Source organism: Fusarium tjaetaba (genome assembly GCF_013396195.1).
Source record: "Fusarium tjaetaba strain NRRL 66243 chromosome Unknown NRRL66243_c0000105, whole genome shotgun sequence".
Taxonomy (NCBI): domain Eukaryota; kingdom Fungi; phylum Ascomycota; class Sordariomycetes; order Hypocreales; family Nectriaceae; genus Fusarium; species Fusarium tjaetaba.
Genome location: NW_023501301.1, coordinates 57,423 through 71,420, shown reverse-complemented (window position 1 = coordinate 71,420; position 13,998 = coordinate 57,423). Strand labels below are relative to the sequence as shown.

The 13,998-nt window shown below is 49.1% G+C and overlaps 4 protein-coding genes across 4 annotated transcripts; 3 read left to right on the top strand and 1 right to left on the bottom strand.

Moving 5' to 3' along the window:
• Positions 1 to 1,362: 1,362 nt before the first annotated feature.
• Positions 1,363 to 2,658, top strand: FTJAE_5468 (phosphate transport mitochondrial; the record flags this gene model as incomplete). Its single annotated transcript, XM_037351978.1, has 3 exons — positions 1,363 to 1,638; positions 1,721 to 2,515; positions 2,587 to 2,658. The coding sequence occupies 3 exons, from the start codon at positions 1,363 to 1,365 to the stop codon at positions 2,656 to 2,658; spliced, it is 1,143 nt and encodes a 380-aa protein (XP_037207460.1).
• A 4,823-nt stretch (positions 2,659 to 7,481) lies between these two features.
• Positions 7,482 to 9,961, top strand: FTJAE_5467 (ubiquitin thiolesterase; the record flags this gene model as incomplete). The annotated part of the gene is made up of 4 exons (XM_037351977.1): positions 7,482 to 7,520; positions 7,653 to 7,799; positions 7,895 to 7,908; positions 7,963 to 9,961. 4 exons carry the CDS (start codon positions 7,482 to 7,484, stop codon positions 9,959 to 9,961), a joined length of 2,199 nt encoding a protein of 732 aa, XP_037207459.1.
• Positions 9,962 to 10,841: 880 nt separating this feature from the next.
• FTJAE_5466 (YOS1 subunit of the Yip1p-Yif1p Complex required for transport between the ER and the Gol) lies at positions 10,842 to 11,243 on the bottom strand (the record flags this gene model as incomplete). Its single annotated transcript, XM_037351976.1, has 2 exons — positions 10,842 to 11,026; positions 11,162 to 11,243. The coding sequence occupies 2 exons, from the start codon at positions 11,241 to 11,243 to the stop codon at positions 10,842 to 10,844; spliced, it is 267 nt and encodes an 88-aa protein (XP_037207458.1).
• A 512-nt stretch (positions 11,244 to 11,755) lies between these two features.
• On the top strand, positions 11,756 to 13,520 carry FTJAE_5465 (ECM39-like protein; the record flags this gene model as incomplete). Its single annotated transcript, XM_037351975.1, has 3 exons — positions 11,756 to 11,768; positions 11,822 to 12,271; positions 12,325 to 13,520. 3 exons carry the CDS (start codon positions 11,756 to 11,758, stop codon positions 13,518 to 13,520), a joined length of 1,659 nt encoding a protein of 552 aa, XP_037207457.1.
• Positions 13,521 to 13,998: the final 478 nt, after the last annotated feature.

The following is a 13,998-nucleotide window of genomic DNA, read 5'->3' as shown; positions in this document are numbered from 1 at the left end:
GTCCATACCCCACGATATCGAGAAGACCACTTTGTAACCAAGGGCCGTGTCGCACCCGATGTTGTGGTGGTGGTGGTGGTGGTGGTGGTGGTGGTAGTAGTAGCCATTTTATTTACAATAGCTATTCTAAACTATTCGGGAAAAGAGTTTGGCAGCGATTGGTGCACAAGTTGGTTCAAGTTGAAAGGTTGGTGAGTTGAAGCGATCGCGGGGCAGGATTCTATATGGTCAGTCACCTACGTATTGGGGTCACGCAAAATGCTCTAGTGGTTATGGTGGGGCAGAGAGGGAAAAATGGGAGCTTTTTTGTTAGCATCATGGCATTGGTCATTTCAATGGTGAATCGACAAACACTTCTCTATCAGCCAAGAGACTCTATCTCTGGTGCTACTATAACCATTTTATTCAAAACTAGGGGCATGAGTAGCTTGTTTGATGCTCAATAATTGAACATGCTTGGTTCGAGATGACAGGAATATGACGGATATTAGCGGGATTATGCCTCATTTATTCTATCATCCCATGTATTTTGTATCTAGTGTCGAAATAAATCACACATCGGATTCAATGGCAACAGAGCTCTAGCTACTACGGATATGTATCTCCATAGCTCCGGGAACAAGCCCCATCTGCAGGCCGTGGATCATCCCGCTAGAGTTCTTAATTAGCGTTCAACAGAGATCCATCTGAGTTAAGTGGAATTGTATATCAAATGCGAAGCATATGGTTGTTGATCTATGGTGGAAACCAATCTTGACAGAATGAATTGCATCGCATTGGTGAGATAGAACCAGTCAGGTGTCCCCAATATGATATGAGAAAAGCCCATCTAAGATAGAAGGTAGATGTGATAAGCGTGATGTCATCACCCACTCAAATGTGCCTGCTGCTGGGAGGTACGAGCGTCATCCTCCCCGTTACTCACGGAATTGGAAGTCGCATACCACCTTAACTCCGCAAGATAAGGTACTACACCAACCTTTCTTGGACGTTTCCTGATTTCTTTCTCTCATACCTACCTACCTATAAATCATCCTGCGGTATTCTCTCGATACCTATTACACTGTAATAGTTTGTGGATTAAGCTCTCTCCTTGGAGCTGAAAGGTCATCTCAGGTGCGTTTAACAGCAGCAACCGTTTCCCCCGAGTCGCATTGTATCAACAGCCGGCTACATCGGGCAGATCATATTTCGTGCACCTACATCTGCGCCTTTTCTTTGTCTCCCCTTGTTTATCACTGCATTCATTCTACGCGGTCCTCGTGCTTAGAGCATCAATGGATCAGCTCCACCCTTGACTTACACGACTATCACTAACATGCTAGACTGGTAGAGCATCACCGCCTGTACCGGACTGCTATAATGTCCCCGTTGCACCCACCCAAGGACGTCCTCCAGGGAACGGTCTATAGTCCCCTCTCAGTAAAGCCCCGTACTCCTTATGAGGCTCGCCTTGAGCTCTTTCCCGCTTACTCCTCCGTCATACAAGATGCAAAGGGCAAAGCCAAGGAGCTGAGCGCCGAGGCGACAGCCGAATTTGAAAAGGCGAGCGCAAAAGCTCAAGCCAAGGCCGGAAAGATCGAGCTATACTCTGGAAAGTACTATGCCGCATGCACCTTTGGTGGTCTGATGGCCTGTGTAAGTGAACATCTTGGAGTGTTCAGCCGAGGAATATTTCCCCGTCTACCAATTTCCAGCATAAAGAAACTGTACTCATCAGAATCAGGGCCTCACTCACGCTGCCGTAACTCCCTTGGATCTTGTGAAAACCCGCCGACAAGTTGACTCAAAACTCTACACCAGTAACTTTCAGGCATGGGGCAAGATCTATCGCGCTGAAGGCGTTCGTGGTATCTTCACGGGTTGGAGTCCAACCCTCTTTGGCTACTCTGCCCAAGGCGCCTTCAAGTATGGTTGGTACGAATATTTCAAGAAAACGTACTCTGATATGGCTGGTCCCGAGGCCGCACATAAGTACAAAACTGGTCTTTATCTTGCAGCCTCTGCCTCTGCTGAATTCCTCGCTGATCTTGCTCTCTGCCCCTTCGAGGCCGTCAAGGTCCGTATGCAAGGCTCGATCCCTAACCCCTACACCGGGACAGTTCAAGGTATCAGCGCCATCACAGGCAAGGAAGGTGTCGCTGGCCTATACAAAGGCTTATATCCGCTATGGGGTCGCCAAATCCCCTATACAATGATGAAGTTTGCCTCGTTTGAAACCATTGTTGAGATGATCTATGATCGTCTGCCCGGGCAAAAGAGTGACTATAGTAAGGCTGCACAGACTGGTGTCTCCTTTACTGGTGGTTACCTGGCCGGTATCTTATGCGCCATCGTCTCCCACCCTGCCGATGTTATGGTCAGCAAGTTGAATTCCAACCGTCAACCCGGTGAGGCTTTCGGCGGCGCCATGAGCAGAATATACAAGGACATTGGTTTCAGTGGCCTATGGAATGGTCTCCCCGTGAGAATTGTCATGATCGGTACTCTGACTGGACTTCAGTGGATGATCTATGTAAGTACTCCTGCGCAATCTCGATGGCGGTTGGATATACCTTCAGGCTTGTTTACTAACGACGCATGAAGGACTACTTCAAGATCTTTATGGGTCTTCCTACCACTGGCGGTGCTCCACCCCCAGCCCAGAAGCAGGAGTAGGCTATATCGGCTCTTCTTGCAAGTGCATATGAGTCGCTTGTGCCATAGTTGTCAGGGACTTTTTGGTGTGTATTCGTTTTCTGTTCGTTCCAGTGGATTGGGGGCAAGAGACAATGTTGATAGGCCAATAAACAAACCATTCCTACGAGAGTGCTGGATCCCAAGCAACAGACTGAGTGATATTTACCATCGGGATGATCGGATCTATGTGGAACAGCCTGCCTGGACCCTGGGAGCACACAGCTTATCAGCAGCCATCCTTGTCTGAATATGACTTGGGTCTCGAGCAGCTATGCACAGTAAGTATAGTGTTAACGGAAGCATGCTACGCTTGGTCTAATACGATCCGTAAGAGGGATTTGCACGTCAATCCGTTAGTTTCTTGCATGGACGATCTAGAGCACACATTAAAGTTTGCAGCCAGGCAAAGTGATAATCGCTAAGAACCTCGTGAACTCGGGTTCTTTTACGTTACTCACAATAAGACAGCACATGGTCCTCTGCTATGTGATCTATATGATATAACGAAAACTGGCTGTGCTGCTCACATTTTTAGTTGATGATTGTATGGAAACATGAGCGAGCTGACAAAAGAGGGTCTGGTGTAATACCAGCATCCATCTCCTGATAACTTACAAGGCACTAATGCAATACTTCAGTTTAGAAGGATGGATGTTAACACTAATGCCATGAAATCAGAACTCATATCAAATCCAGCGCTTAACAACTTTATTTGACATTGGCTCCATTCAACATCGGAGCTTCAGTGAGAGGCTCTGTGTATGAGAGTATATAGGTACCAGTATTACTCAGTAGGTGGTGAAGCGGATCGAGTACTTTGCCCAAACAGGCACATAATGCCGTCATGGTACATGATCGAGATGGGTGGACACTGTGGGAAACGGCGAGGTTTGCGTGCGTTGATGCAATGTGATGCGCGGCTGGTTACGAAACTACAGAGAGCTAGTGGAACTGACGCTTGTTCCAGAACACTTCTCCCCTTGGTGTAGGTGCAGTTTGGGTGGCATCATCACTAGCCGTAGGCCTAGCTGCCTAGCAATGGTTCGCCGATATTCTATATTCCCTCACTGCTACCTAAAAGATTGGATCAGCATTGAGGAACTGACACAGTCAGGATGAACTGGCAACACTGGCTTCAACGATTGATGTAAACTGGAGAAGAATGTCCATTTAGACGAAACTCCTCGGGGGTCGGAAAAGATGGTATGCCGAGGGATTGATTGTTCTGGTTATCAGTCAGTCAGTCAACCAACAGCGGTGAGATGAGCCAATATCCAAGACAGCTAACAATATTCAGCAACGTTTCCGGGACCGACGCACGTGAGTAGCCCGGATATCCGCACATAAATAAGGACTATAGGTCCGTACCTAAGTTCCTAGCCAACCTGCCAACACAAGCTGTCATGTCCCTTGGATTGGATGGTTACAGTCAGGAGATCATTTGCTGTTTTGCTATTTCCAGCATATGTGCCTATTCAAAGCATAAGAAGGCATAACAACAGTAACGGGCCGACTGATGGCGATCAGGATGGGAGGCAGACCAAACTGATAGGATACCGTCACCGCGGTTGTGAACGAGTGATCTAGTGATTGGTGACAGTTCAGTTGCAGGGTGGGTACGGGGGATGTGCCGCATGGCAACCCCACAATCCGAGTCAAACTAACGCCTCGAATGAGGGGTTGCCTTAAGTTGGTGAGCATCAATGTCGATGAGTTATGGAATACTCATGGTGGAGGTGATCGGATCAAAAACACAGTGAAGCTGTATTTAGTAGCCATGCTCAATGCTGAAATTATCTTCATAAATGACAAACGTGTTGGAATCCAGAGGAGCCAGAGAACTAATCATTTGTCAGTCAGCTTCCATATTCGTTGTTTAACAATGCCAAGGAGCAGGGGTTCGACGAGGGAGTAAATCTGGCCTTGCATCGCTTTTTGCTCTGGCCATGGAGGATGACAAGAGGGAGCGCCTGTGATTAATGCTCCAAATACAGAGCGCGTAGCTTTGCATGGTGAGATATCTTTACAGACAAGACATACATTTCTACCAAACGGAAATGCTGTGCCAGAAATCCAAGACCACCTAGACATGACATCTTGGAGGGGGGGTCACAGTCTAACTAGTTAGCCCAGCCCAGCCCACCTCAGGAACAAGACAGACATATCGGATGGCGTCCAATCTAGAGGGTTGGCCAAGGATATTCCAGTGAGGCGAATGTTACTTCAGTCAGCAACACAGAATCCAAGAAATGTATCCGACTTGGCGGTGGCTGGTCTCCCTGGTTGTCCGGTTGTGGCAGAGTGCTGAAAGCTCTAGTCTACCATTTTCAGCCTCCAGTCAGAAACTGGGAGTCGTCGTCTTCAGGTCGGCTAAAAGCGATACTAATGAAAGGGCAACGATCTCTCGTGGTACCAGGATTTTGGCAGGTTATCCTGGCGGGGGGCTTTGCAGCCGAAGAGTTGTGGCGCTCTTCGTTATTTACCGCATCTGCAGCAACAGTATAAGTTGGTGGTTAGATTGACGTTAGCATGTCGAGACTCGAATACGGAGTACACACGCTAGAGTTTAGAACTGGTCGTCGGTTGCGGCTAAAGGTAGTTAACACATTTTTCGTACCTGTGCTATTATATCCCCTCGAATCGTAACAGTGGTCTCGAATCACAAAAACCGTTGGGGTAAAATGTTAGTGCAGAACGTACCGGGAACATGTGCGAGGGAGTTTTCGGTGATCAATGCCGACGTGGGCTATTTAGATGTTGACCATCGATGTCAGATGGGAAGAAGATGGAGAATTTTCGCTTTCTGTAGTTATCGTGGAAGAAGTTTATTTGCTGATTCAGAAGCAGGTAACTATCATTTGCATCGGTCTTGCCGTTAACGATTTCAAAGATTGGATGGGAGGGGGTGCTGGAGACAAGGTCGATGCTCCTCCGATGGAACCTGAAGGACCTGCCTGACGAATTACACCTCCAGTCAAACCAAAGGGTCAGACATACCAGAACTTGGATCGCAGCTTCCATTGGGGCTATCAACTCAAATCCATCGAAGCAATTCCCTTTTGTACCTTCCTTGAAGGAACCCGTCCGTCGTGGCACTTTTTATATATTGGATTCATTATCCAATTCTCACTCATATTCGCTTCGGTCTCTCTCAGTGGTCAATCCGAAGCTTGTTCCAAACTCCATATCCATGTCATTGTTTCTTAGTGGTAGCGTTTGGCTCTACCGTAACAGCCAATGGATCCCAGACATGGGGCCACTGTCTGGCGTCTATCAACCGTCCACACCACGTTTAATCTTCAGCCAGACCTTGGACCCCAGTAAACGTAAACCTGAGCAGGACCCTCCTCAACAATGATGTCGTTTAGCCACTTTAGAGAGCAAAGGCGTAGATGTCATCTTATGTGATCAAAAACACTTGGCAGCGGTAGGCTACCAGCTCTTCGGACAAGCACAAACTGAAACCCCGAGAGCGGTGTCTGTCTCTACCTACCTTATGATCCAACAAGGACACAGCAATCGAGTTAACGCGCTCCGTTTCTAGCTCTGATTCTGAGATGGTATTTTCTGGGGGACCCACACGCGAGGCACCATCATGACGGCCTAGTGAGTTGGAGGGGGCCATTTGGGGGCTCCGGTGGTCTAGGCAAACTGGGGTTTGCGCGAGCTGGGCCCTTTTCGTAGCTCGATGCAGGAGAGGAGAGTCGAGACGGCAACAGTTCCGGCTGTAGAAGGTTGCTGGAGGTATCGATCACTCAATCCAACCATTGTCGAATAATTGTGCGCCAAAGAGGAAATATCCGGGTGGGCTTTGTCAACGGGTTCTGTACGTACCGATAGTCGGCTTATTTAGGCTCTAATCTCATCATGACTTCTTTTGCCCAGGAGACCGTTACGTACTGTCCATTTTATACATGGTCCAGCGCCGTTGAAAAGTGAAATACTGCAAAGAGACACATACCTTAGCCAAAATATCCAATCGATATCATAAGTTAGGTACTTGTAGTAGGTAGGACCTCACAAGCTTACAGCACCTACCATGTTGGGGCACGGCACCGTCCAACCACGAGGCCACTGATCCATCCTTCTCCTTCTTGAACCTGACCTGGGTCCAGGTCACTCCTCCTCCGCTATTACTTCCCCCGGACTCGACCTCTCCTGTACTAGGACATCCTCCCGCCACCCTTCATCCCTACCTGCCTCGACTGCGCCTGTGGTTCTACCTAAGGTAGGTAGGTAAGGTAGTCAGTCAGTCAGTCTTCCTGCAGTTGGTAGCTGTGTTGCTTGCCTTTTCTCTCTTGCAGCTTTAGCAACTTGACACCTCTCTTTTGCATCCATCTCAAAGTGCCTTTGAATTCGCTTGGTAACGACCTATGTCTGATTCTCTCTAGCCAAGACCATCGATTGTCTCTTTTCTCCGGTTCGGCTTTTAGATCACCGCAAGTAGTTCCCTCCGGCGCTATCGCATCCACGCCACATACCCACGCCTCGCTTTCCCCAGGACGCCCAGCAGCCAACACCAGCGCCATAAACCGTCCTCGCTCACAACTCGGCAACTCTAAAACCGACTTGGCTTGCGATTTCTCATTCTTCCCGTTCGGTGCGACTCTTTGGCCATTTCAGAAAATACGAAGCCATTCGCGAATGGTTACTTGTCCCAATTGCGATCGTCTTCGCTGAGTGCTGCTGCTGCGCAGCTGTTGCGTGCCGGTCGGCCTTGATAACGTCCCTCGATCGGCTTACCCATCAACGGCTTTCCGACTGAATTGCTTTGCTCCAACCGAAGAGATCACGACATCGCGATGGCCGGCTTTTTCAACAAAATAAAGGGTTCTGGCACTGTATGTCTTGGACTCGCTCCCTGTTCCGTTTCTGCCCTGGACTGTCCCAACCCCATCTCCTCTCGCTCACTCTAAGTTGCGCCAAGATTACTTCTCATGACTGACAAAATCCCTCTCGCTTTCGGTTCATAGGCCACGACCACTACACCCAACAAGCAAGATGTTGTCGCGAAGAAGAAGGAAGAGCCCGTGCTCGACCTCACGCCGCTCGAGAAGATGCTCCAGAATGCAGCGCCCCTTCGAGATGACGGCGCCGATCGCTTTTTCGGCCTCGAGAATGTACGTCGAGTCCTACCTACTCCCGCTCGAGTTATTGCTACTTTTCATCATCGTCGATACGTTACCACGCAAGAACTAGGCTAACGTGAAAATAGTTTGGGAACACATGGTACGAATTGGGTGAGGCATCATACAGCCAAATTACGATGCTGACTTTGTGTAGCTACTGTAACTCGATCGTTCAGGCTCTGTTTTATTCCGAATCCTTCAGGAACAACGTTGTCAATTACCCCCCGATCATGCCCTCGGAGACAAACGGCAGCCGACCAAAGGTTCCCATCACTATCAGACCTCCACCCACTGACCCTGTCGAGACCCTGCCGAAACAAAAGGGCCTAAGTACATCCCAGGTGATCAAGCAACGACAGGCCATGAATCAGCAGTTGCCTGGACAGGTTGGCGTTCGACCTGAAGACAAACCTGATACACCCGAATACAAGAAGAAACAAGCCATGATCAAAGGGCCTATCCTGGAATTGGCACGAGAGAATGCCACTTCTTATGGCATGAATGAATGCACGTTTACTGGACTTAAGGACATTTTCCTGGCGTTGCTGGAAAGCAACACCCACACAGGAGTCCTCAGTCCCCAACGATTCCTCGAGATATTCAAGCGCGACAATGAGATGTTCCGAAACTCAATGCACCAGGACGCTCATGAGTTTTATGGCTTGGTGCTGAATGATGTCATCAACAGCGTTGAGAGCACAGCTCGCCAGATGCAGTTGCAGGCGCCAGCTGACGGCATTGATGGCCTGGCAACTTCAGTGGGACACGCTCTTGGATCTGCCATGGTAAACCATGCAGCTGGGTCAAGTTCCCCGGCAACAGGATGGGTCCATGACATTTTTGAGGGCGTTCTCACATCAGAAACCAAGTGCTTGACTTGCGAGACTGCTTCTCAGCGCGATGAGACATTTCTTGATTTGTCCATTGATTTGGAAGAGCATTCATCAGTGACATCTTGCTTAAGGAAGTTTTCAGCCGAGGAGATGCTCTGTGAGAGAAACAAGTTCCATTGCGACCATTGTGGTGGCCTTCAGGAGGCCGAGAAGCGAATGAAGGTGAAGCGGTTACCCAAGATCTTGACGCTCCACTTGAAGCGGTTCAAGTATACCGAAGATTACAGTCGCTTGCAAAAGCTCTTTCACAGGGTCGTATATCCATACCACTTGCGGATGTTCAACACGACAGATAACGCCGAAGACCCGGATCGCCTCTATGAGCTGTATGCGGTAGTGGTCCACATTGGTGGTAATGCCTACCATGGTCACTACGTGTCCATCATCAAGGTGCCGGGCAGGGGGTGGATCCTGTTTGACGACGAGATGGTTGAGCCGGTGGACAAGAATTTTGTCCGCAACTTCTTCGGTGACAAGCCAGGGATGGCAACCGCGTACGTTCTGTTCTACCAGGAAACAACATTCGAGAAAGTGCGAGAGGAGCAAGAAAAGGAGGGCATGGAGGAGGTAAAACTCGCTAGCGAAGCAGCCAATCTGGCTCAGGAGAACGGGGAAAAATCAGATACGGCGCCTCTAAGACGACAAGCAACGCAGCCCATGTCGCCCCTGACGCATCACGAGTCGATGGCAAATCTTGCCCATGCTAGTACGGCACCAGCCATGCCTTCAGCTCCCCACCCGGATCCTGCGCCCCCAGCAGCCGCTGCAGCTGCAACAAATGGCCTGACTCGTGTCATTACGCAGAAAGAAGAAGCCAAGTCGAAAGAGGACAAGAAAAGAGAGAAGAAGGAGCGCGAAGCTGCTGAGAAGGCCGAGAAACTTGCGGAAAAGGAGCGAGAGAAACAGGCCAAGGTTGACGAGAAGAAACGAAGAGAAGACAATTACAAAGCAATACAGGCACGACGAAATGAGAACGATGAACTAGCCAAAGTGTTGGAGGCTAGCAAGAAGTCTGCAGCACAAGAAGAGGAAGCAAGAAAGAAAGAAAACGGAACACCTCAGAGCAACGGAATACTCGACCGAACCAAACGCGGCAGCAAGTCTATGTCGAGGAGAAGTTTCTCGCTTTTCCACAAAGACAAATCGACTGGGCAAACGCCTGATACGCCTAACGGCGATGCAGGCGATAAACACGACAAGCTCAAAGATCGCCTAAGCTTCAGCTTGGGACGTAAAAAGAGCACGAATTTACTTTCGTAATTCCAACATGAAGGCACATACCTATCACCTCTACATATGGGAAGAGGAAACTTGAAATATATTACATCTTTGTGGCCAGGGGGTGTTAGTGGATGGCAGGATACCCATGCGCTTGGAATGAAGCACTCACTGCATGAGATAAGAGCATAATACGGCGACGGTGTTCCTCAAAAGCATTCAGCATTCGGGTCTCTGGCATTTTGTTGTCCTTAGTCTCAGGGGAAACAGGTTTGCCATAGCCTGCATTATGTGAAGGCAAGAAGGCCTAATTACAGAAGGTACCAAGTAGAAGATGGAACATGGATGGATGCATGGAGCAGAAGGCAAGCTTGGTTATTACTGCTCGAACGGGGTTGCTTGGTCGATAAATGTTGACTGAGAGCCGAACAAGGCCACCCATAGCGTGGCAGTTGTATTATACATAGGTGCTTGGAGGTCCTGTTTGGAAGCCCTCTTAGGCTCAGACAGGCCTTTATACATTGAGCTATTTGGGTATATTTCGAACAAGATAAGTCGCCTATGAGCGAACTGAGGAGATGACGTCCGAAACATTATGTGCATGTTCAGTTCAGCATTACATGTATGCAATAAGATTACATTCACTACTATATCATGAAGAGGGTTCCGCATCTCGTCACGCCTCGTTCCGTATCGTATTCATATCAAAGAGTAGTACTCCCACGCATGGCCTCCCGTAATTCATATCAACGACAAAAACTCCAGTTCCAAGATTAGCCGGACTCCATTGATGCCTAGAAAAGTCTACCGTGTCCTCTTTTTACAGCTGCGCCTTGTATGTGGCCACTCCGCTAATCAACCAAGTATGAGCTCATAAAGGATGATGACGGAATTGACAAAGATAAGTGGCACTGTTGCTACGTTAGTTCCTCGTGTTGTAAAAGGCGCAGTAGTAGCTCGTTATGTTTGCGCGGTTGCGAGTTTGTGCGTTGAACGTACTCCTCATGATGGTTCGGACACTCGCGATGAGATTGATGATCTTGGCTTTGACGCTGGCATCGGGCCCAGTGCCGAACGCAGGGTCGTAAGAAGCGGGAGAGAGATTGACTGGGAGATGAGGTCAGATATGAAATTCGCGGGGCTGTATAGACTCGCTTGAGCAGGGAGGGAGGAATTCGTACTGCGCGCGAGAAAACGATCTTCGGAAAGGACAGCGACGGCGTTGATGAGTAGAATACAAACTGGGATCTTTATTAGCTGCTGCGCTCTGAATAAGGAGAATAGGAGGATTGCTACCGTAGAGGAAACTGCCAAAGAACCACATTTTGGGCGACGACGCTGAAGGTCAAAAAGGGTTGAGAATCGTGATCTTGGTTGCAACTGAGGTATAGCGATGATGTGTACCTAAGGTAGGACCTCCGTCCTTCTCACGGACTTGCAGTTCGAGGTACGTACCTCTTGCAATTGTGGCTTGAACGGTCAATGCAACCTTGGAGGAAGGAGAGTTCTGTGGCGGGTGATTTGTTAGACCGATCCGAGGACCCCTAAAGAGGTAATAAGCTCATGGGTAACTCATTCATTCACTCACTTACTCACTCCCTCATGTTGTAAAGAAGAATTGTAATAAAGTATATTTCCTTTTTTTTAATAGCGGTTGCTTTGATATGGTGAGACTTCCTTGATCCGGCGACATCTCGCATCTTTCAGATCTTTTAGCCTTTTGCTTGAAAACCAAGCATTTCGAGATACGACCAAGCTCTTCGAGATACGACCAAGCTCCAAGGTACCTACAGTAGCTCTCATAGTGCCTAGAGTGAGAGCTCTATATCAGCCAACATGAAGACTTCAGGTACACCGTTCCCCCTTGGCACTGTTAGAGTAAGATATACTGATCACTCCCAGATATCTTCCTAACATGTCTGCTCATCACCATCCCTCTCGTTCATCTACTTGTGTCCCCCTATACAAAAGTGGAGGAGTCTTTCAATATACAAGCAGCCCACGACATACTCATCTACGGAACACCCACTCAGGATATATATGAGCGCCTCTCTCATACTTACGACCACTTCTCCTTTCCCGGCGCCGTACCCCGTACTTTCCTCGGTGCTGTGCTCCTCGCAGGATTAGGGCAGCCCATTGTCGCTCTTGTTGGTTTTCAGCATGCACAGCTTGTAGTTCGAGGAATCCTTGGTGCTGCTAATGTTGCTGCGCTCTTGACGTTCAAGTCTTCTCTCAAGAGAGCTTATGGGTCAGGTGTTTCCGCTTGGTGGGTGGTGTTTATGGCGAGTCAGTTCCATATCAACTACTATGTTTCCCGGACGTTGCCAAACATGTATGCATTCTGCCTTAGTAAGTCATCTCATTCGCCATCGATGCTAGAACCTCCAACTCACTGTGACTAGCTACCCTTGCTTCGGCATTCCTACTTCCCCAGTCGTCACCTCATCTCTCTGCTGCTCGTCAGAAACAAGCCATCGCCCTCTTGGTCATCGCAGCAGCCATCTTCCGCTCTGAAGTCGCTGTTCTTCTCAGCACTACAGGGCTCTACCTCCTATTCACGCGTCGTATCGGTCTGGGCCCCTTGGTTCTCACTTTCCTCGGCTCATTCATCTCTTCACTGCTTATTTCAGTGCCCATTGACTCGTATTTCTGGCAGAAGCCCCTGTGGCCCGAGTTGTGGGGTTTCTACTTCAATGCTATTCTTGGGTCTTCGTCAGAATGGGGTGTTTCTCCCTGGCATTACTATTTCACCTCAGCGCTTCCCAAGCTATTACTCAACCCTTTCGTGCCAGCTTTGGCAGTGTATGCACTACTCCAGCCTGGCACATCAAGGGCTACCCAAGCACTGCTGATCCCTAACTTGCTCTTTGTGGCCATTTATTCTGCTCAGCCTCATAAAGAAGCTCGTTTTATCTTCTATGTTGTGCCGTCTCTGACTGCCGCTGCAGCTCTCGGCACCAATTACGTCTTCTCTCGCGCCTCTAAATCCATCATCTACCGTGGCGTCTCTGCTGTTATCGTCTTGTCGGTTCTCGTCAGCTTCGCAGGCAGCACTGCCATGCTCCTATTCTCTTCACTTAACTATCCTGGCGGTGATGCACTTCGACAACTCTCTTACATCACCCGCGATGACCCTACTCCCGTCATAGACGTCCATGCCGACGTCTTGAGTTGCATGACGGGGCTGACCTTGTTTGGGCAGAACCCATCTGGTTTTCCCATCGCTTTCCCCATCACATCCAACCCTGATTCTACGGCACCTGTTCTAGTCTTTGACAAGACTGAAAAGGGAGATCAACTTTATTGGCCGCGTTTCTGGGAGCGCTTCGACTATGCTCTCGCTGAGAACCCACGCAAGGTGTTGGGTGGCTGGCAGGTTATAGGAGTTGTCGCGGGTTACGACGGTGTTGAGATTCTCAAGCCTGGCTCTCATGCAGCAGGAGATGAGAGTGAAGAGGGAACAACCGGTGGTGAGAAAATACTGGGACTGGGCGCCAATGTCGCTGCTCTCAGAAAAATGGTCAGGGGCTATACAGGTGGTTGGTGGGTTGGACCTCGAATGTCACCCCGGATCCGAATCTTGAGGCGTGTCAGTTAGTCAGATCGTCAAGGCGACACATGATAGTAAATGTCTGCTTCCTTCACAATTCAACAACAGTCAGTGCGAGTGTGAGACCGTTCCATTTGATACTACATCGTCTGGTTTTTGTAATGCCCTATCATATCGTATAAACAATGCATACGTGCCTGCGTGGACTCCTCGATGCCACCCATAACCCCTGAGAAGACAAAAACCCATCATCCCAATTTACACTGAGCGCAACAAAGTATAGTATGTGAGCCTCCTGGCAGACAAAGCAGCCAAGTATCAATATTTCCTTGCTTCCTCCACAGCCCAACGCCATGTACTGCCTTGCCGTGCCGTGCTGTGCCCTGCCATCTTCGAACCCAATGTCTTTTCCAACCCCAACCCGACAACACCCAACCCAACCCAACCCGATCGCAAACACATCTTGAGCACCTCGCACCGAAGCGTCTGGAATATAGAGAGCAAGCCCCAGCACCTACTCAAAAAG